The 22,887-nt window shown below is 45.7% G+C and overlaps 1 protein-coding gene and 1 long non-coding RNA gene across 2 annotated transcripts; both read left to right on the forward strand.

Moving 5' to 3' along the window:
- The first annotated feature begins 901 nt into the window (after window positions 1-901).
- LOC118936557 (keratin, type I cytoskeletal 13) lies at window positions 902-5,270 on the forward strand. Its single transcript, XM_036949616.2, has 7 exons — window positions 902-2,110; window positions 2,634-2,716; window positions 3,038-3,194; window positions 3,432-3,593; window positions 3,733-3,858; window positions 4,176-4,396; window positions 4,583-5,270. Exons 1-7 carry the CDS (start codon window positions 1,547-1,549, stop codon window positions 4,794-4,796), a joined length of 1,527 nt encoding a protein of 508 aa, XP_036805511.2. The 5' UTR covers window positions 902-1,546; the 3' UTR covers window positions 4,797-5,270.
- Window positions 5,271-16,873: 11,603 nt separating this feature from the next.
- On the forward strand, window positions 16,874-18,083 carry LOC118940390 (uncharacterized). The gene is made up of 3 exons (XR_005036938.2): window positions 16,874-17,013; window positions 17,152-17,455; window positions 17,567-18,083. It is a non-coding gene; the product is annotated as an uncharacterized LOC118940390 (long non-coding RNA).
- Window positions 18,084-22,887: the final 4,804 nt, after the last annotated feature.

The following is a 22,887-nucleotide window of genomic DNA, read 5'->3' on the forward strand; positions in this document are numbered from 1 at the left end:
TATACTTGCGTACTATTGTTTGTACAGATGAAAGTGGTACCTTCCGGCATTTGGAAATTGCTCCCAAGGATGAACCAGACTTGTGGAGGTCTATTTTCTGAAGTCTTGGCTGATTTCTTTAGATTTTCCCATGATGTCAAGCAAAGAGGCACTGATTTTCAAGGTAGGCCTTGATATACATCCACAGGTATGGCTCCAGTTGACTCAAATTATGTCAATTAGCCTGTCAGAAGCTTCTAAAACCAAACTCATTTTCTGGACTTTTTCAAGCTGTTTAAAGGCACAGTCAATTTAGTGTATGTAATCTTCTGACCCACTGGAATTGTGATACAATGAATTATAGGTGAAATAATCTGTCTGTAAACAATTGTTGTAAAAATGACTTGTGTCATGCAAAAAGTAGAGTTTCTTAACAAAAAACTATAGTTTTTATAGAAACTATAGTTTCTTAACAAGAAATTTGTGCAGTGGTTGAAAAACAAGTTTTAATGACTCCAACCTAAGTGTATGTAAACCTCCGACTTCAACTGTATTTGTTCATGCGAAGGAGGTCTGTTTGTTCCTACGTTGGGGACATTGTGTGTCTGGAAGAACCAGTTACAGAATTCCAATTGAGTTCTGGGTGAATCTAGTGACTGTCAGGGGCTCTATGTGCTCGGCTCAGCTCTCTGTGCCTGGGTTGTAAATACAGCCACATACAACCAGGAAATGAGTTATGAATAATGAAAAGGCAAAGTAAGGTGAGGAGGTATATTTTTGTTTTTACAATCTTTAGACAAGTCTTGGGGCAACATTTATCCATTGTTTTTGAACTGAGGCTGGACCACTCAGGATAACTCAACACCTCTTGGAAAGCCATCCTGGCGTGTCCTTGGCATTAAAATATGTGTAATTCTCCCGTTGTGAAATAAATAGTTCAACCTGGGCTTTGCTCCTTTCATGTCTATTTTGGTCCTGACAAATTCCCCAGTCCCTGTCTTGGTACATAACAGGTAGAGGTACATAGCCATTCAGTGTTTTAAAAAATATGCTCAGAAAACGTGGCAAAGTTCACCTGTCACAACATGTCAAAGTTATACTGTGTGTGTTGACTGATTGATTGACCTGGGGCTAATCGAAGCAGGTTTGTTTATGCTTTCAACCAAACGCTATAAACGGGAGAGGAACTCCAGCTATTTATACGTGTGCACTTTTATTTGTTTGTGCAGGCAGACGCCATATATAGAGTGAGATGGGGAGAGTGGAGTTGTACAACAATAGTATATTTTCAATATTTGCATATCCACACAGTACATAACTATCCTCTTCCATCTCCTTCTGCATCCTAGCATGTCAAAGTGTGGGGGAGGATCCCCTGCCCTATATGTGGTAAATCCTCCCTGTACTCCTCCTTTCTCTATTCCTCCCTTCTGCCTCTCCCGCCCATGTCCTCCTCCCACCCTCCCTCCTTCTGCCCTGTGCAGCATAAAAAGGGAACCGTGGCTGGGCCGTGCACCACATTCTCTCTCCTCTTCATCCCAGGCAGGCAGACTCGCTCTCAGCAGCCATGTCCTTCTCCAGATCTAGCATGTCCTACAGCAGCAGCGGTGGTGGAGGCGGTGGTGGCACCATGTCCATGAGGTCTGGAGGTGGAGGTGGAATGGGTATGGGCTCCTCCCGCTTCTCCTCGATGGGTGGTGGTGGAGGTGGAGGAGGCCGCGTCACTGCCATGAGGGCCGGCAGTGTGTATGGAGGAGCAGGAGGCTCTGGGGTGCGCATCTCTAGCTCCTCGTTCGGTTCCGGCGGTGGAGGTGGTGGTGGTGGCGGTGGCGGTTATGGTTTCAGAATGGGAGGGGGTGGTGGCGGCGGCGGCGGCGGCGGCTTTGCTTTCGGCATGGGAGGGGGTGGTGGTGGTGGCGGTGGAGCCGACATTAATGTGTCGGCCAACGAGAAGGCCACAATGCAGAACCTGAACGACCGCCTGTCCACCTACTTGGAGAAGGTGCGCATGCTAGAGGCGGCCAACGCCGAGCTGGAGCTGAAGATCCGTCAGTTCATGGAGAGCAAGACATCCCCCAGTGCTCGCGACTACTCTGGCTTCTACGCTACTATCGCCGACCTGCAGGACAAGGTACGTGACGTGTTTCCTAGATGGCAAGAGCACTCAATAATGACATCACGGCATGTCAGAACATGATAATGTCTGCATAGTGACAATGTTATACTTTGCTAGAGAGTACAGGCGACATCGGCTTGTTTTTCCAACAAGTTACTGAGAGTGATATATGAACATTGGAAAATGCAAAATTATATAATAATTGATTAAACCAAAATATTGCACCGAAGATAAATGACAAGACAGTATGCACATTTGCAGCTGAAGCATTGAAGATAAAGCGGATAATTGAAGCCAATCCTTCCTCTGAGCCCCTAGGCGATTGCAAAAGGTGCAATTAGTTTCTTTGTGTCATGCTTTACAATGTTCACAAAGATAACAGGTTCCCTGTAATGCTTCTGTGAGCTATAATTGACAGTGCAGCTGAAACTCAGAACTGAGTGATTACAGTGTGATTTAACAGTTTGTGTGTACTGTATTAGTGTGAAATTCCATGCATGCCCCATCCTGAAATGTTTTGAAATCCTCCACCTCTCAGATCCAGGATGCCACCTGCTTGAACGGAAGCATCTATCTGAACATCGACAACGCAAAGCTCGCTGCAGACGACTTCAGAACGAAGTAAGTACATCCAACACCATCCACAGATACAGTACACTGCTGGTACATTACATTAACCACTTGGAATAACCCCAAATCTGTAAAAACACTCACTGTTTTTTATTACATTTTGTATTGAATCTACAAAAATAGAAACCAAATGACATTACCCTTCACCTCCACCATAACCACACCCTCCCAACAGACATATCAGAAGCCTGGTGTTACTTTCTGTTATTTTCCCCAAACTTAATGGAATACTAGAATCTATAACTCCCCTGCTATTCTCACAGAGCAACACATTCAGGCAGTTCTTTGACCTAAGCTCTCTCCATCTCTCAGGTATGAGAACGAGCTGGCCATGCGTCAGTCAGTGGAGGCGGACATCGCCGGGCTGAAGAGGATGCTGGACGAGATGACCATGGCCAGATCTGACCTGGAGATGCAGATCGAGGGACTGAAGGAGGAGCTCATCTATCTCAAGAAGAACCATGAGGAGGTGGGTGTGGGCTACTGGGACATATCCATACAGTCCCTTAATGTATTACATCTATTGACCATGTCAACCTGCTATGGGTCTTCACTAGAACACCATTGCTGGCTTTCAAGCACATCTGTATCAAGCAATGGTGTTCAAATTCATAATGAAGACAGAGGGCAGGTCAAGTTGTTACCATCAGGCAGAGGTTAGTCACTTCTTAATCCTTTACACTCACCGCTATGTGTTTCTCCACAGGAGCTGCTGGCCATGAGGACGCAGATGACTGGACAGATCAACGTGGAGGTGGACGCAGCACCACAGGAGGACCTGTCAAGAGTCATGGCTGAGATTCGTGAGCAATACGAGGCCGGTAGTGCCAAGAACCAGCGTGACCTGGAGGCCTGGTTCCAGACCAAGGTAGGACCTCTAGAACCCCTAAACTATGTTCATGGTGTAGATGTTCCTTTACTTCTAGTTGGTAACATTGTGACATTCTATCATGAGCTGAAATGTTTGTTTGTTTCTGTGATGATTGACCACTTATTGTGTTTTACAGACAGAGACGTTGAACAAGGAGGTGGCGTCCAGCACAGAGGTTCTCCAGACATCCAAGTCAGAGATTTCGGAGATCCGTCGCACACTGCAGGGCCTGGAGATTGAACTGCAGTCACAGCTCAGCATGGTGAGCTGTAATTATTTACACAGACCACAGTTTATGAGACATTACTTACACAACTTTCTGCAACTTTTATGAATAATCAACATTTAACTCTTTCATCATTCTCTACCATCCCTCAAGTATCTCACTTTCACCTGGACTCTAACACTATCCCTCAAGTTGTTGTTGCCAGGCACCACTCCATTACTATAGCTAACATCTACCTGCCTTCACATTCAATTACTAGAGCTAACATTTTCAGTATGACAGTAAACATTCCAAATTCCAAACCTACTCCCACAGTTTTTGACCCATCATCTCAAATCTCTCCCGGCCAATAGAAAGGCTCCCTGGAGAACACGCTGGCGGAGACGGAGGGCCGTTACTCCATGCAGCTGGGACGCCTCCAGAGCCAAGTGACCAGCCTGGAGGAGCAGCTAATGTCTCTCCGCAGCGACATGGAACGCCAGGGCCAGGAGTACAAGATGCTGCTGGACATCAAGACACGCCTGGAGATGGAGATCGCTGAGTACAGGAGGCTGCTGGACGGAGAGGCTAGCGGGTAAGGCAGAATGGGATTGGATGTGTCCCTCAACATTTGATTTTAAAAACAATGTTCATTTGAAGTTGACCTTAGTTTGAGCCATGGTTACTTTTGACATGAATCATCAGCTATGTGATCTTTAATAGATACTTATTATGATCATAGATGCTAACTATGCTAACCATTGGTTTCCCTTCCTAACAGCCTTGTTCACAGCTCCTCGAAATCTGGCCTCAGCTCCACCGGCTCCCACATCAGCTCGTCTAGCTCCGGCCTCAACTCCTCCAGCTCCGGCCTCAGCTCCTCCAGCTCCGGCCCCAGCTCATCCACCTCCACCACACGCAAGGTGGTGATTGTCACAGAGGAAATGGTGGATGGCAAGGTTGTCTCCTCAAGTGAAACCAAACACACCTCTTAAGGTCCCACACACACAGCGAGCACTGCAGCAAGCAATGAGTTAACCACATAGAAATATAATTACTAGAATGGTTGTAGGAAATGTGAGGCCAGAACGTGGAATATTGCGTTTCCCCAGTCCTTTATTCATGCAACCTAAAATACAGCGTTACAACTTATAAAAAGTATTTGTCAGATAAAAAATCCCTATCCTTGTTATCAGTGTTATTTGTTTAGGCCAGCTCTGGTTTACTCTAGTTTAAGAAGTGCATAACGTCCTCCTATACTTTCTAGAATGGCTAAAGCCCCTCAGACACCCATCATGGAACAATGACTTGAATGGGGATTTAATTTAAAAAAAACATATTTTTCTGGTAATTCTATTTCTATGGTTAACACCTCCAGAACAACATATTCTACTACATCTGGATGGGACACCAACAACAGACCCCATTGTGAATACAATAAAGATGCTCTGACTTGCTGACACCATCAATCTGTTTTCTGTGTCTTTCAACTTGATCTATCAGATCTGGCATGCTCCTGTACATCTGACTATCATATAGGATGTCATCTTGTGCACGTGAGGCCAATTCTATGGTCTTGAGAAAGTATATGTGTCAGTATGATCTTGAATATATTTATGACATTTACTCGTACCGAATTTAATACTTGCCAATAGTTTTTTTAGAAATGCTGATAGTAGAAATTTGAATGTAAGTTTGAATGCAAAATTATATCATTCTATCTCTATCAATCAAACTCTCAGTTATTCAAGCATTAGATTCAGAGTTATATACTGTATGAAGAGTGTTTGTGGAAAGATGTAAAAATTGAAATCAAGTCATATGAAGTGAGAGCACAAAATGTATCTGCTATGACATCCCATACTCACATATTCATATAGTCAGTCTATTATAAAGCATTCATATCTCTGAAACAAGTGAAACCACACAGAGGAGTGGGTTAGTGTTGACAGATATGACTGTGGGAGACTTGAGAAACTCGTACAAGGCTTGAAAAGTAGTGCTCTACTCACGGTGGTGCACAGCCATCAGTCAAGATGCAAACCACATGTAAGGGAAAGGGAAAGGGAGAAACCTAGTCAGTTGCACAACTAAATGCATTCTGCCTTTATCCAATATAGTAATTCATGCATTCAGATGAATTGCTTTTATCTAAACTGATTGCTTCGCCCTGGCTCCTTCTATGTGTGAACATGTCAATGCGGACTGACAGACTGACAGACTGACTGCACATTTCTGATTTAGCATTGCTTATAAAAGCCATAATATCACTTGATTGTGTTCTAGAGAATATTGCTATAGAATGTCTTCTTCATTACATATTTGTTCAGGCAACCCCTTTGCCTGAACCCCCCTCCTAGGGGGGTTTCTGTCTGTTTGTTTCTACATTGTATGTCTGGAAGAACCAGTTACGTAATGCCAATGGACAGGGGTTGAGTTACAGGTGAATCTGGTGAGTGACAGCGGCTCTATGTCTATGTTTACACACAAACAAGCTATTGCATGCTCTATTTATATAAAGAATCAAACTAAAATCAAACTAAAACTGAACACTTCATGCCACTACACTAGCTGAATGTCAGTGTAAAGTACATTTTAGTAGGGGGAATAATGATAAAAGTATTCCTTTACTTTGCAAAATCTTGTTCATCTGCTTTCAGTTTATATTGTTTTTAAGATTAAGATTAAGAACTTTATATTGGTCAATTGCACACAAGGTCCAATCCGAAATGACTTCCTCTTTTTACCCGACCCACACATGCATACAGATTTTCTGGAGAGGTGTGGGGTGCTGCCACACTGGATGCACGGGGAGCTTTTGTTGTGGGGGGTTAAGTGCCTTGCTCAAGGGCACAACAGCAGGCAATGACGTCTAAGACTTGATACCAGTAACCCTCCGGTTGCCAGCTCACTTCCCGACTGATTTTTCCCATCAGACCCGGGATTCAATCTTGCAACCCGGTTGCTGGCTCCCCTCTCTAACAGCTAGCCTACCTGCCACCCTTTATGGGTGATTACACAGTAGGAACAAGCTGCAATCCAAATTTAGAGGTGGGTGTACACCATTGCTTTATTTAACCCTTATTCTACCAGGTGACTGAGAAGAGAACTCATTGTTATTTATACCAACAACCTGGGAATAGCTGCAGGGGAGATGTGAGGGGGTGAAAAAGTCGATTAGAAAGCTTGGGATGATTAGATGGTCATCACGGTTGGAGGGACAGATTTGGGAATTTAGCTAGGACATAATCATGGCCCACTAGATTGTGCGGTCTGTCATCTTTTTGAAGGGGAGAGGACATGCAGAGGTCACTTTACATAGTTCATGCTTCATATATTTTCTCCTAGGGGGGTTTCTGCATGTTCATTCCTGTCAAACATGAACATTCTTTGCTTGTGTCTGATCAACAGAGTAGCAGCAGCGTATATGATGATTGTGTGTGAGTATGTGTGCATGTGTGTAGAGTCAGCATGAATGTGTGTGTGTGTGTGTGTGTGTGTGTGTGTGTGTGTGTGTGTGTGTGTGTGTGTGTGTGTGTGTGTGTGTGTGTGTGTGTGTGTGTGTGTGTCAAATCAAATCACATTTTATTTGTCACACACACATGGTTAGCAGATTGTGGGGACTGAATTGTATGTCCCCACACGGTTAGCTGTGCAAGACTGTGTGTGTGTGTGTGTGTGTGTGTGTGTTTGTTGGAGTATCAATGTAAGTGTGTAGAGTCCTGTGAGTGTGCATAAAGTAAGTGCAAAAATAAAGAAATCCATAAAAAGGGTCAGTACAGATAGACCGTGTCGTGATTTGGTTAGCTATTTAGTAATATCTCGTCGACAGATTTTCATGGACAGATGAAACGGCGAGAATCTGTCAAGGCTCACATAGAATAATGTGATTACGAGCGGCAGTGGTTCCTGGTTTTCCGTTTTCATCATTGATTATTTGGACGGTGCGTAAACTGGTACAGTGCTTTTTAAGCCTAAGATGATAAGCGGTTTCCACTAGATTCCACAGCCACAAAGTCATGATAAATACTGGTGAAATTAGTTAAAGGGAGGACTTTAGCCGAGAGTTTCCATGTGGCGAATGAGGAAACTTTGCTTCCTTCCATTGCACAAAGGTAATCATAATTGTTAACGGCATTCCCTCCAAAAGTAAAACAGGAAATGGCAAACTTTACGATAAGTTTCTGGGTAACTGAGATGAGCTATTTAGCCATTTTATGGCTGGGGAAAGAAGATGTTCAGGAGCCCATTGGTGTCACGTACTGGTACCACTTGCCGTGAGAACAGTTTATGGCTTGGGTGGCTGGGCCTTCCTTTCACACCGCCTGATATTGAAGTCATGGATTGTAGGGAGCTTGGCCCCAGGGATGTACTGGGCTGTCCACCCCACCCTCTGTAGCAACATGCGATCGAGGCTGGTGCAGTTGCCATACCAAGCAGTAATGCAGCCAGTCATGACGCTCTCAATGGTGCAGCTGTATAACTTTTTGAGGACTTGAGGGCCCATGCCAAATCTTTTCAACCTCCTGAGGAGGAATACGCTCTGTCACGCCTTCTTCACGACTGTGTGTGTGGGCTATTTTAAGTCCTTAGTGATTTGGAAACTGAGGAACTTGAAACTCTCAACCCACTCCACTACATCCCCTTCGATGTGGATGGGGGAGTGCTCATCCCCCCTCTTTAATGTTGTCCACGATCAGCTCCTTGGTCTTACTGATGTTGAGGGATAGGTTTTTGTACTGGCACCACACTGTCAGATCACTGACCTCCTCCCTGTAAGCGGTCTCATAGTCACCGGTGATCAGCCCTACCACCGTCGTGTCGTCAGCAAACTTGATGGTGTTGGGGTCGTGCTTGGCCCAGCAGTCGTGGGTGAACAGGGAGAACAAGAAGGGACTAAGCACACACCCTTTTGGGGCCTCCATGTTGATGGTCAGTGTGGCGGCGGTTATGTTGCCTACCCTCACCACCTTGGGTCGGCCTATCGGGAAATTCAGGATCCAGTTGGAGAGGGAGGTGTCAATGAACAGCATTCTCACATGGGTATTCCTCTTCTCTGGGTGGGTGAGAGCAGTGTGGAGTGAAATTGAGTACGTGTCGATCTGTTGAGGCGGTATGCAAATTGGAGTGGGTCTAGGGTGTTTGGAATGATGGAGTTGATGTGTGCCATAACCAGCCTTTCAAAACAATTCATGAACAGATGTGAGTCCTACAGGAATGGGGGTCAGCTTGAGACGTGGGGATTAGAGACTGAGAGAAGGAGCGGTTGTAAATGGCTGTTCTGCGCAAGCACTGAGAACATGCCCTGGAATACTGAGTGTTTACCTGATTAGCGAGATCACCCAGGGCTCTGAAATGGCGGGTGTGCTCATGCACAGCTCGGTGTTGCTTTTGTTGAAGCGTGCATTAAATGCATTTTCTTCTAGTAGAGAGACATCATTAGGAAGATCATGGCTGGGCCTTCCTTTGTAATCCGTAATGGACTATAGCCCCTGCCACATGCAGCAGGTGTCGGAGTCCGTGTAATAGGATTCCAGCTTGTTCCTATATTGTCCTTGTGCTTGTTTGATGGCTGTCTGGAGATCGTGGCAGGACTTCTTGCACTTGTTTGTGTCCTCAGCCATAGCCTTGGGGTTGAATGCGATATCCCTGTGTGAGCTAAGCCTGTCCTTTAGCTTAGCGCCAAACTCTGTGTTAAATCAGGGCTTTTGATTAATGAAGGCGTTGACGGAGGTGGTTAGCTTGTCGATGATATCGGCTGAGTAATGTAAAATATTCCAGTCAGCGCTTGCAAAGCAGTCTTGTAGCTTAGTCTCCGATTCGGGGGACCATTTCACTATGGAGCGGGTATTTCCTGTTTGACCCTGCAAATCATTAAAATGAGAACATAACTTCTGAAATGCTCATTGGATTTAACCAAATGCAAATCAACTTTCCCACATACAGAAGATGGGACTCAAAGGGCAACATCTGGAGCATGCTCTGGTTGTATGGAAATATGCAAACAAGCAATAGCTTGTTCTTGCACGCTGCAGATGTCAAATTCCTTGCCAAGGTGTTAAGGCAAAAGAACAGTACGTTCTATCATTAATCACATCTGGGGTGATATTTCATGGGGTTCGATGCCTGGAGTAATGACTCATCCCATGGTGCTATGAAGTTGGAAAATGAAGGAAAACTACTTTTGTTGGAGCTGCAGATAACTACAGTGGATGGAAAATGAATAAAGTTAAGTGAAACTTAATATAATGGTACCTGAGTCTTTGCATAAAATCACAAACACTATGAAGCAACAATGGGCTGTTAAGTTTAAGGGAAAGGACAGGCGGTGATGACCGGTTGCATCACCGCCTGGTATGGCAACTGCTCAGCATCTGACCGTAAGGCGCTACAGAGGGTAGTGCGTACAGCCCAATACATCACTGGGGCTAAGCTTCCTGACATCCAGGACCTACAGTATATACTAGGCTGAGTCAGAGGAAGGCCCCAAAAATGGTCAAGGACTCCAGAAACCGAAGTCATAGACTGTTCTCTCGGCAAGCGACACCGGAGCGCAAAGTCTTGGACCAAAAGGCTCCTTAACAGCTTCTACCCCCAAGCCATAAGACTGTCGAACAGTTAATCATATGGCAACCCGGACTATTTAAATTTACCCCCAACCCGCACTGCCTCCTACACCTTTGTTTTTATACTGCTGCTACTTTCTGTTTATTATCTATGCATAGTCACTTTACAAATGACCTCGACTAACCTGTGGTGGTGGCGGTTAAGTTTTTGGCATGGGAAGGGGTGGCAGCGGCGGTAGCGGTTATGGTTTCGGCATGGGAAGGGGTGGCAGCGGCGGTGGCGGTTATGGTTTCGGCATGGGAAGGGGTGGCAGCGGCGGTAGCGGTTATGGTTTCGGCATGGGAAGGGGTGGCAGCGGCGGTGGCGGTTATGGTTTCGGCATGGGAAGGGGTGGCAGCGGCGGTAGCGGTTATGGTTTCGGCATGGGAAGGGGTGGCAGCGGCGGTAGCGGTTATGGTTTCGGCATGGGAAGGGGTGGCAGCGGCGGTGGCGGTTATGGTTTCGGCATGGGAAGGGGTGGCAGCGGCGGTGGCGGTTATGGTTTCGGCATGGGAAGGGGTGGCAGCGGCGGTGGCGGTTATGGTTTCGGCATGGGAAGGGGTGGCAGCGGCGGTAGCGGTTATGGTTTCGGCATGGGAAGGGGTGGCAGCGGCGGTAGCGGTTATGGTTTCGGCATGGGAAGGGGTGGCAGCGGCGGTGGCGGTTATGGTTTCGGCATGGGAAGGGGTGGCAGCGGCGGTGGCGGTTATGGTTTCGGCATGGGAAGGGGTGGCAGCGGCGGTGGCGGTTATGGTTTCGGCATGGGAAGGGGTGGCAGCGGCGGTGGCGGTTATGGTTTCGCCATGGGAAGGGGTGGCAGCGGCGGTAGCGGTTATGGTTTCGGCATGGGAAGGGGTGGCAGCGGCGGTGGCGGTTATGGTTTCGGCATGGGAAGGGGTGGCAGCGGCGGTGGCGGTTATGGTTTCGGCATGGGAAGGGGTGGCAGCGGCGGTGGCGGTTATGGTTTCATCAATCAATCAATCAAATTTATTTTATATAGCCCTTCGTACATCAGCTGATATCTCAAAGTGCTGTACAGAAACCCAGCCTAAAACCCCAAACAGCAAGCAATGCAGGTGAAGAAGCACGGTGGCTAGGAAAAACTCCCTAGAAAGGCCAAAACCTAGGAAGAAACCTAGAGAGGAACCAGGCTATGTGGGGTGGCCAGTCCTCTTCTGGCTGTGCCGGGTGGAGATTATAACAAAACATGGTCAAGATGTTCAAATGTTCATAAATGACCAGCATGGTCGAATAATAATAAGGCAGAATAGTTGAAACTGGAGCAGCAGCACAGTCAGGTGGACTGGGGACAGCAAAGAGTCATCATGTCAGGTATTCCTGGGGCATGGTCCTAGGGCTCAGGTCCTCCGAGAGAGAGAAAGAAAGAGAGAATTAGAGAGAGCATATGTGGGATGGCCAGTCCTCTTCTGGCTGTGCCGGGTGGAGATTATAACAGAACATGGCCAAGATGTTCAAATGTTCATAAATGATCAGCATGGTTGAATAATAATAAGGCAGAACAGTTGAAACTGGAGCAGCAGCACAGCCAGGTGGACTGAGGACAGCAAGGAGTCATCATGTCAGGTAGTCCTGGGGCATGGTCCTAGGGCTCAGGTCCTCCGAGAGAGAGAAAGAGAGAAGGAGAGAATTAGAGAACGCACACTTAGATTCACACAGGACACCGAATAGGACAGGAGAAGTACTCCAGATATAACAAACTGACCCTAGCCCCCCGACACATAAACTACTGCAGCATAAATACTGGAGGATGAGACAGGAGGGGTCAGGAGACACTGTGGCCCACTCCGAGGACACCCCCGGACAGGGCCAAACAGGAAGGATATAACCCCACCCACTTTGCCAAAGCACAGCCCCCACACCACTATGCTGCCACGCTGCCACCCCTTCCCATGCCGAAACCATAACCGCTACCGCCGCTGCCACCCCTTCCCATGCCGAAACCATAACCGCCACCGCCGCTGCCACCCCTTCCCATGCCGAAACCAGTTTCATCATGGGAGGGGGTGGTGGTGGCTTTCAAGCACATCTGTGATAAGCAATGGTGTTCAAATTCATAATGAAGACAGAGGGCAGGTCAAGTTGTTACCATCAGGCAGTGGTCAGTCACGTCTTAATCCTTTAAACTCACCACTATGTGTTTCTCCACAGGAGCTGCTGGCCATGAGGACTCAGATGACTGGACAGATCAACGTGGAAGTGGACGCAGCACCACAGGAGGACCTGACAAGAGTCATGGCTGAGATCCTTGAGCAATACGAGACTGTTAGTGTCAAGAACCAGTGTGACCTGGAGTCCTGGTTCCAGACCAAGGTAGAACCTCTAGAACCCCTAAATGTTCATTTTGTAGATGTTCCTTTACTTCTAGTTGGTAACATTGTCACATTCTATCTTGAGTTGAAATGTTGGTTTGTTTCTGTGATGATTGACCACTTATTTTGTTTTACAGACAGAGACGTTGAACAAGGAGGTGGCGTCCAGCACAGAGGTTCTCCAGACCAGAATTAGTTGGTAACATAGGTAAGATGTTTTATATTCATCATATATTTGTAAGTTACTTCTCATCAGAATGTTTATACTGTGGCGGGGTTGCAGTATCTGGTCTCTGTCAAGACTAAGTTATTTGGGCCGGAGAGAGGGGAGAGGTCAAGCGTGTATCTCTTGGCTCCACAATGTCTGTGTGCCAGTCAATGTGTCTCTGTGATCTTATCAAGATAGGATGGATTTAATATATGCCTGTTGATATGGAGGATTTGTTTATGGTTCTGAGTTTGAGGTAAAGAACATAGTTTAGGAGACAGAGCTGAATGATAAATTATGACCAAGGCTGTCTGGCTATGTGTGTCTTTGCTATAAAGGATCTCAGTTGCAATGTGTAAGGGACTCTCAGAGAATTCATTTATAGACACTGAATTGATCTGAGAGTCACAGGGTTGTAATGGAGCTCATATAATTAAAGATGGACTTTGTGATAACTAACTCTGAATTGTGTGTGGTTTGCTCTCATGATTTGGTAAATACAGGAAATTTCCACGACAACCTCCAAGTCAGATATTTCGGAGATCCGTCACACATTGCAGGGCCTGGAAATTGAACTGCAGTCACAGCTCAGCATGGTGAGCCGTAATTATTTACACGGACCATCATTTAGGGGGCATTACTTACACAACTTTCTACAAATTTATTGGATGCTAACTATGCTAATCATTGGTTTCCCTTCCTCACAGCCTCTTTCTCAGCTCCTCGAAATCCGGCCACAGCTCCGGCCTCAGCTCCTGTCTCACCTTCGGCCTCAGCTCCTCCAGCTCTGGCCTCAGCTCCCGCCTCAGCTCCTGCAGCTCCGGCCCCAGCTCCTCCAGCTCCACCACACGCATGGTGGTGATCGTCACAGAGGAAATGGTGGATGGCAAGGGGCATGCAATGGGTTAACCCCATGGAATTATAATATCGGCTGAGTAATGTAAAATATTCCAGTCAGAGCTAGCAAAGCAGTCTTGTAGCTTAGTCTCCGATTCGGAGGACCATTTCTCTGTGGAGCATGTCACGGGCACTTCCTGTTTGACCTTGTATACAGGAAGTAGAAGTATAGGGTCATGATCTGATTTGCCAATGTGGGGACGAGGAAGGGCCTGGTATGCTTGCTTGTGGATAGAGTAACAGTGGTCTAGGACTTTATCGCCTCAACTGGAGAAGGAGACGTGTTGATGGAAGAAAACATCCCAGATACAGGTTTCTATGAATATATTAATTATCAATACCAATCATTAAAAACAACATACAGACAGAACATTTTATTTTTGAGGTTGCAAAGGCTAATGAAGACAAGGAAGTGTATAAAAGAAAAGGGTTATTATGGACCACATGAACCTCTTCCCCTCCCACCTCCCACAATCCCCGATCTCACGCCAGCACCAAGATGCCAGTTTCTGAGAGTTTGTAAAAGCCAGCAGAGTGCAGGTATGGCCATGAGAGTACATTGCACACTGCCATGTCATAGCACATGTTTTTCTATATAGTTGAGAGATGCACATATGCATGACACAAACCAGGAGAGTTTAGGAGATGTTATAGAGATAGAAATGTTTGACTAATGCAAACTTAAACTTTTGTGACCAGAGGCAAAAACACTCCTCGCATAATTTTAGTCCTCTGGGTTTGAGAGTAATGTGGGTACGAAAGACAGTGGGGAATGGAGGGATAAGAGTGGGATATGGCTGTGCAATTTACTCTAGACTACATTTGATCATAATTATTATCATGAAATAGCATACCATACAATAGATGTCATGCTAAACTAAGTAGAATTGCAGGAACTTAGCTTTAAAACAGAAATGCCAGGGCCACATTTCTGGTTCTAGTCCGCCCTTGCTTGCACCATGTACTTTTAATGCAAATTGCAATTCAGCTCATTTGGTTGTGCTATTAGACGAAGCACAGTGACAACACATTGAGTTGTACAAATACACAACATTTCTGTCATTGTTTTGCCATTTGAACCTTGTGCTAAACGGTTGAAAGTGCAGATATAACACATTTAGGTAACAACTAAACAAAAAATCTGACCATGTTTTTCCATTGTTTTTGGATGGTTTAAAGCATAGTGATAACACATTGGGAATTCAACAAACTGTTGTTTGTCTTTTTCAATGGGTGAATATAGGTTATAATCTCATTGATCAACATCTCAACCAAATATCACCCAATTGTCCATGTTGCAATTGTAACGTCTGCTTCCAACTCTCATACACGTACTGTAGATCCCCTGAATGCAGCTCACTTCCCAGGCCACTTTCCAGCTCACACTCTCAAACACATAGATCCCCTGCACACAGCTCACTCTCCAGATCCCAATCAACCTAATTCTGATCACCTATTCACACACCTGTATGTCGTTATCACACACTATTTAGTTCAGTTCTTTGCACCCAATCGTTGTGAAGTATTGTTTGTTTTTGACACACTTCTATTTGGAGCGCTGGTTTTCGCGTGACTTAATCCTCTTATGTCTGATAGTTTTTGCCTGCCTCGATAACGACGCCTTTTGCCTGTACTTTAGCCTATCAGATTTCCTGTTGTCTACCTATTTCCTGATCTCCCGGACTACGTTTACTAGCCTTTTCCCTGCCTGTACTGTTGACTTTTTGGACCACCTGTGTATGACCTGCTGCCTGCCCCTGGACCCAGCTACCTGCCTCCTGCTATGTTCCTTTACATTAAACATCTGCTGTGCCCTGCAGCTTGAAACCAGCTCTCTGTCTCCTTTGTGTTCGTCACATAAATGACTTGGTGAGCCCAGTGAGATATCACTGCAACTTGCATGTTAATAATGTCAGCTATGGTGACAATTTACCTACAAAGGTTAAATGTTACCTTTTTTGTTACATATTCTAGTTAGACCGTGTTGACTTAAAGGCAATAGCTGTACGTAGTGCAATATCTCCACCAATGTCACAATAATCCATTCTACTGCAAATCATTAACATGAGAACACAACTTCTGCAATGCTCATTGTCTTTAACCAAATGCAAATCAACTTTCCCACATACAGAACATGGGACTGAAATGGCAACATCTGGAGCATGCTCTGGTTGTATGGAAATATGCAAACAAGCAATAGCTTGTTCTTGCACGCTGCAGATGCCAAATTCCTTGCCAAGGTGTTAAGGGAAAAGAACAGCACGTTCTATCATTAATCACATCTGGGGTGATTTTTCATGGGGTACAATGCCTGGTGTAATGACTCCTCCCATGGTGCTATAAAGTTGGAAAAGGAAGGAAAACTACTTTTGTTGGAGCTGCAGACAACTACAGTGGATGGAAAATGAATAAAGTTAAGTGAAACTTAATATAATGGTACCTGAGTCTTTGCATAAAATCACAAACACTATGAAGCAACAATGGACTGTTAAGTTTAAGGAAAAGGACAGGCGGTGATGACTGGTTGCATCACCGCCTGGTATGGCAACTGCTCAGCATCTGACCGTAAGGCGCTACAGAGGGTAGTGCGTACAGCCCAGTACGTCACTGGGGCCAAGCTTCCTGACATCCAGGACCTACAGTATATACTAGGCTGTGTCAGAGGAAGGCCCCAAAAATGGTCAAAGAATCCAGAAACCGAAGTCATAGACTGTTCTCTCGGCAAGCGATACCGGAGCGCAAAGTCTTGGACCAAAAGGCTCCTTAACAGCTTCTACCCCCAAGCCATAAGACCGTCGAACAGTTAATCATATGGCAACCCGGACTATTTCAATTTACCCCCAACCCCCACTGCCTCCTACACCTTTGTTTTTATATGGGAGGGGGTGGTGGTGGTGGCTTTCAAGCACATCTGTGATAAGCAATGGTGTTCAAATTCCTAATGAAGACAGGGCAGGTCACATTGTTACCATCAGGCAGTGGTCAGTCACGTCTTAATCCTTTAAACTCACCTCTATGTGTTTCTCCACAGGAGCTGCTGGCCATGAGGATGGAGATGACTGGACAGATCAACGTGGAGGTGGATGCAGCACCACAGGACGACCTGTCCAGAGTCATGTCTGAGATCCAATACGAGTCCAGCGTGACCTGGAGTCCTGGTTCCAGACCACGGTAGAACTTCTAGAACCCCTAAACTGTGTTCCTGGTGTAGATATCCTTTACTTCTAGTTGGTAACGTTGTGACATTCCATCTTGAGTTGAAATGTTGGTTTGTTTCTGTGATGATTGACCACGTATTGTGTTTTACAGACAGAGACGTTGAACCAGGAGGTGGCGTCCAGCACAGAGGTTCTCCAGACCTCCAAGTCAGAGATCTCGGAGATCCGTCGCACACTGCAGGGCCTGGAGATTGAACTGCATTACAAAAATTACAAACATCTGACCAAGGACCACAGTTTAGGGCACATTACGTACACAACATTCTGCAACTTTTATCAATAATCAACATTTGACTCTTTCATCATTCTCTACCATCCCTCAAGTATCTCACTTTCACCTGGACTCTAACACTATCCCTCAAGCTGTTGTAGCCAGGCACCACTCCATCAGCATGGTGAGCCATAATAATTTACACAGACCACACATTAAGGGACATTACTTACACAACTTTCTACAACTTTCATAGATGCTAACTATGCTAATCATTGGTTTCCCTTCCTCACAGCCTCTGCCTCAGCTCCTGCAGCTCCGGCCCCAGCTCCTCCACCTCCACCACACGCAAGATGGTGATTGTCACAGAGGAAATGGGGGACGGCAAGGTGTAGGCAACGGGTTAACACCATTGAAATATAATTAGTAGAATGGGTATAGGAAATGAGAGGCCATCACATGGAATATTGCTGCTCCCCAGTGCTTTGTTCATGCAACCTAAAATACATTTCAACTTATACAAAGGGAATATTCACCTGAAACGACGATCTTCATTATCTTTGTTATTTGTTAAGGGCAGCTCTGTTTAACTCTAGTATGGGGTGTCCATACCATCCTCCTATTCTTTCTGGAATGGCTCAAGCCCCTCAGACACCAATCATGGAACATTGACTTCAATGGGTTTTCTTTTCTGGTAATTCTATTTCTATGGTTAACACCTCCAGAAAAACATATTCTACTACATCTGGATGGAACTCCAACAACAGACCCCATTGTGAATACAATAAAGAGGCTCTGACTTGCTGACACCAGCATTCTGTTTTCTGTATTTTTAATTTATTTTGGATTCCCCTTAGCTGCAGCCAAGGCAGCAGCTACTCTTCCTGTGGTCCAAACACATTAAAGCACTTACATTACATAGAGAACGAAAGATGAAACAGTACATCATATAACATTATTACACCACTACATATTGACAGTACAAAATGTACGATACAAAATGCCATATACCACCGTACAAAACTATTACTATGTATGTGTGTGTCTCTTTACAATCCCCACTATTCCATAAGACACATTTTTACTTGTTTTTAAAAATCTGATTCTACTGCTTGCATGTGGAATAGAGTTCCATGTAGTCATGGCTCTATGTAGTACTGTCCGCCTCCCATAGTCTGTTCTGGACTTGGGGATTGTGAAGAGACCTCTGGTGGCATGTCTTGAGGGGTGTCTGAGACGTGTGCTAGTAGTTTAAACAGACGGCTCGGTACATTCAGCTGGTCAACACTTCATACAAAAACAAGGTAGCGATGACGTCAACCCGTTTGCTGGCTCGCCTCTAACCGCTAGGCTACCTGCCACCCTTAGGCACATCATGCAATCTAAACTGAGAGGTGAGGGGTTTATTTAACTCTTATTCTACCAGGTGAATTGACTGAGAAGAGAACACATTCTTATTTATTGCAACCACCTATGAAAAGTTGCAGTGGAGAGGTGAGGGGATGAAAGATAGTCATCCCGGTAGGAGGGACAGATTTGGGAACTTAGCTAGGACATAATCATGGCACACTAGATTGTGCGGTATGTCATCTTTTTGGAGGGGAGAGGACAGGCAGAGGTCACTTTACATAGTTCATGCTTCATATATTTTCTCCTGGGGGGGGGGGGGGGAGGTTCTGCATGTTCATTCCTGTCAAACATGAACATTCTTTGCTTGTGTCTGATCAACAGAGTAGCAGCAGCGTGTATGATGATTGTGTGTGTGTGAGTGTGTGTGTATGTGTGTAGAGTCAGCATGAATGTGTGTGTTCTGTGTGTGTGAGAAAATTAAGTTTGTGTGTGTCAAATCAAATCACATTTTATTTGTCACACATCTGGTTAGCAGATGTTCATGCGAGTGTAGTGAAATGCTTGTTCTTATAGTTCCGACAGTGCAGTAATATCTAACAAGTAATCTAACACATTTTAACTGTGTGTGTGTGTGTGTGTGTGTGTGTGTGTGTGTGTGTGTGTGTGTGTGTGTGTGTGTGTGTGTGTGTGTGTGTGTGTGTGTGTGTGTGTGTGTGTGTGTTTGTTGGAGTATCGATGTGAGTGTGTGTGAGTGAGTGTGTAGAGTCCTGTGAGTGTGCAGAGTCAGTGCAGAAAAAAAAAAGAATACATACAAAGGGTAACACAGATGATACAGATGATACAGATAATACAGTCTGTGTAGTGACTGTTAGCTTTTTAGTAAAATCTCATGGACAGATTTTCATGGACAGATGAAACGGTTGAGATTCTGTCAAGGCTCACATAGAATAATGTGATTACGAGCGGCAGTAGTTCCTGGTTTTCTGTTTTCATCATTGATTATTTGGATTAATCAGAATTGGGGCGAAGGCAGTGCGTAAACTGGTGCAGTGATTTTCAGGCCTGTGTGCAGATGATAAATGGTTTCCACTAGATTCCACAGCCACAAAGTCAAACTTGGCTATATCATTTTCTCCACTTCTTTTTAGCCATGAGAGGGAGGGCTTTGGCCGAGAGTTTCCATTTGCAAGGGAGGAGACTTCGCTTTCTTCCTTGGCACGAAGGTAATCATAATCCCTCCAAAAGTAAAACAGGAAATGAAAACTTTCATGAGAAACCTCTGGGTAATTGAGATTAGTTATTTAGCAGTTTTATGGCTGAGGATAGAAGCTGTTCAGGAGCCTGTTGGTGTCACGTACTGGTATGGCTTGCCATGCAGAAGCAGAAAAAACTGTTTATGGCTTGGGTGGCTGGAGTCTTCAACAATTTTCCGAGCCTTCCTTTCACGCCACCTGATATAGATGTCATGGATGGTAGGGAGCACTGCCTCAGGGATGTACTGGGCTGTCCGCCCCACCCTCTGTAGCAACATGCGATCGAGGCTGGTGCAGTTGCCATACCAAGCAGTGATGCAGCCAGTCATGATGCTCTCAATGGTGCAGCTATATAACTTTTTGAGGATTTGAGGGCCCATGCCAAATCTTTTCATCCTCCTGAGGACGAAGATGCTCTGTCATGCCTTCTTCACGGCTGTGTTGGCCATTTTCAGTCCTTACTGATTTAGACACAGATCAACTTGAAGCTCTCGACCCACTCCACTACATCCCCGTAGATGTGGATGGGGGAGTGCTCACACCCCTGTTTCATGTAGTCCATGATCAGCTCCTTGGTCTTACTGATGTTGAGGGAGAGGTTGTTGTCCTGGCACCACACTGTCAGATCATTGACCTCCACCATGTAGGCGGTGTTATAGTCACCGGTGATCAGGCCTACCAAATCAAATCAAATCAAATGTATTTATATAGACCTTCTTACATCAGCTGATATCTCAAAGTGCTGTACAGAAATCCAGCCTAAAACCCCAAATAGCAAGCAATGCAGGTGTAGAAGCATGGTGGCTAGGAAAAACTCCCTAGAAAGTCCAAAACCTAGGAAGAAACCTAGAGAGGAAACAGGCTTTGAGGGGTGGCCAGTCCGCTTCTGCCACCATTGTGTCGTCAGCAAACTAGATGAGGGTGCCGGAGTCGTGCGTGGCCATGCAGTCGTGGGTGAACAGGAAGGACAAGAGGGGACTAAGCACACACCCCTGTGGGGCCCCCGTGTTGAGGATCAGTGTGGCGGAGGCCTACCCTGAACACCTTGGGTCGGCCTATCAGGAAATACAGGATCCAGTTGCAGAAGGAGGTGTTCAGTCACAGGTTCGTCTTGGGCTTGGAGGGGACTATGGTGTTGAACGCTGAGCTGTAGTCAATGAACAGCATTCTCACATAGGTATTACTCTTATCTAGGTGGGTGAAATCAATGTGGAGTGCAATTGAGATTGCGTCGTCTATGGATCTGTTGGGGCAGAATGCAAATTGGAGTGGGTCTAGGTTCTAGGGTGTCTGGAATGATAGAGTTGATGTGTGCCATAACCAGCCTTTCAAAACACTTCATGATTATAGATGTGAGTCCTACAGGGCGATAGTCATTGTGGCAGGTAGTCTTAGAGTTCTTGGGAACAGGAATGATGGTGGTCAGCTTGAGACATGTGGGGATTAGAGACTGAGACAAGGAGAGGTTGTAAATGGCTGTTCTGCGCAAGCTCTGAGAACGTGCCCTGGAATGCTGTCCAGCCTCACGGCCTTGTGAGTGTTTACCTGATTACTGAGATCCCCCAGTCCTCCGGATCTGGGGTGGCCCTGATTCACGGCTCTGTGTTGTTTTTGTAGAAGAGTGCATTAAATTAATTGAGTTCTTCTGGTAGAGAGGCATCATTGGGCTGGGCCTTCCTTTGTAATCCGTAATGGACTATTGCCCCTGCCACATGCGGTGGTCGGCGGAGTCTATGTAATAGGATTCCAGCTTGTTCCTATATTGTTCTTTTGCTTGTTTGATGGCTCGGTGGAGATCGTAGTGGGACTTTGTGTCCTCAGCCGTAGCCTCGGTGTTGGCTGCGATAGCCCTTTGTGCGGTAAACCTGTTCTTTAGTTTAGCACCAACCTCTGTGTTAATCCAGGGCTTTTGATTGGGGAAGTGAACCGTCACTGTGGGGACAACGTCGCTGATGTATTTCCTAATGAAGCCATTGATGGAGGTGGTTAGCTTGTCGATGCTATCAGCGGAGTACCGGAACATATTCCAGTCAGCTCTAGCAAAGCAGTCGTGTAGCATAGCCTCCGATTCGGAGGACCATTTCTCCATGGAGAGCATCACAGATACTTCCTGGTTAACCTTGTAGATAGGAAGCAGGAATATAGAGTCATTATCTGATTTTCCGAAGGGGGGACGTGAAAGTGCCTTGTATGCTTGCTTGCGGATAGAGTAACAGTGGTCTAGGACTTTATCGCCCCTAGTGGAGAAGGAGACGTGTTGATGGAACGAACCAACCCAGATACAGGTTTCTGGGATTATATTCGTTATTCATTCTCTCCCCTTCCCACCTCCCACAATCCCAAATCCCCAGCCAGCACCCAGATGCCGGTTTCTGAGGGTTTGTAAAAGTCTGCTTTAACGATCCTCTTCCTGTGAATGACTGGAACAAGGCGCAGCATGAGACGTGTTCATGATATTTTATTAAAATCAGAACACTAGAACAAAAAACAACAAAGAGGAAAACGAACAGTTCTGTAAGGAAACTAACAATACACAAAACAACTACCCACAAAACCCATGTGGGCAAGAGCTACCTAAGTTTGATTCCCAATCAGAGACAATGATAGACAGCTGTCCCTGATTGAGAACCATACCCGGCCAAAAACAAAGAAATACAAAAACATAGAAAAAAGAACATAGAATGCCCACCCTAGTCACACCCTGGCCTTACCAAAATAGAGAATAAAAGCCTCTCTACAGCTAGGGCGTGACATCTGCAGAGTGCAGGTATAGTCATGAGATGACATTGCACTTTGCCATGTCAAATAACACATGGGGTATTCCAAATGGAAAATGACCCCAAGCATACTTCCAAAGTTGTGGCAAAATGGCTTAAGGACAACAAAGTCAAGGTACTGAAGTGGCCATCACAAAACCCTTACCTCAATCCTACCGAAAATGTGTGGGCAGAACTGAAAAAGCGTGTACGAGCAAGGAGGCCTACAAACCTGACTCAGTTACACCAGCTCTGTC

Source organism: Oncorhynchus mykiss, chromosome 17 (genome assembly GCF_057628025.1).
Source record: "Oncorhynchus mykiss isolate SJ-2025 chromosome 17, ASM5762802v1, whole genome shotgun sequence".
In the NCBI taxonomy this organism is placed as follows: domain Eukaryota; kingdom Metazoa; phylum Chordata; class Actinopteri; order Salmoniformes; family Salmonidae; genus Oncorhynchus; species Oncorhynchus mykiss.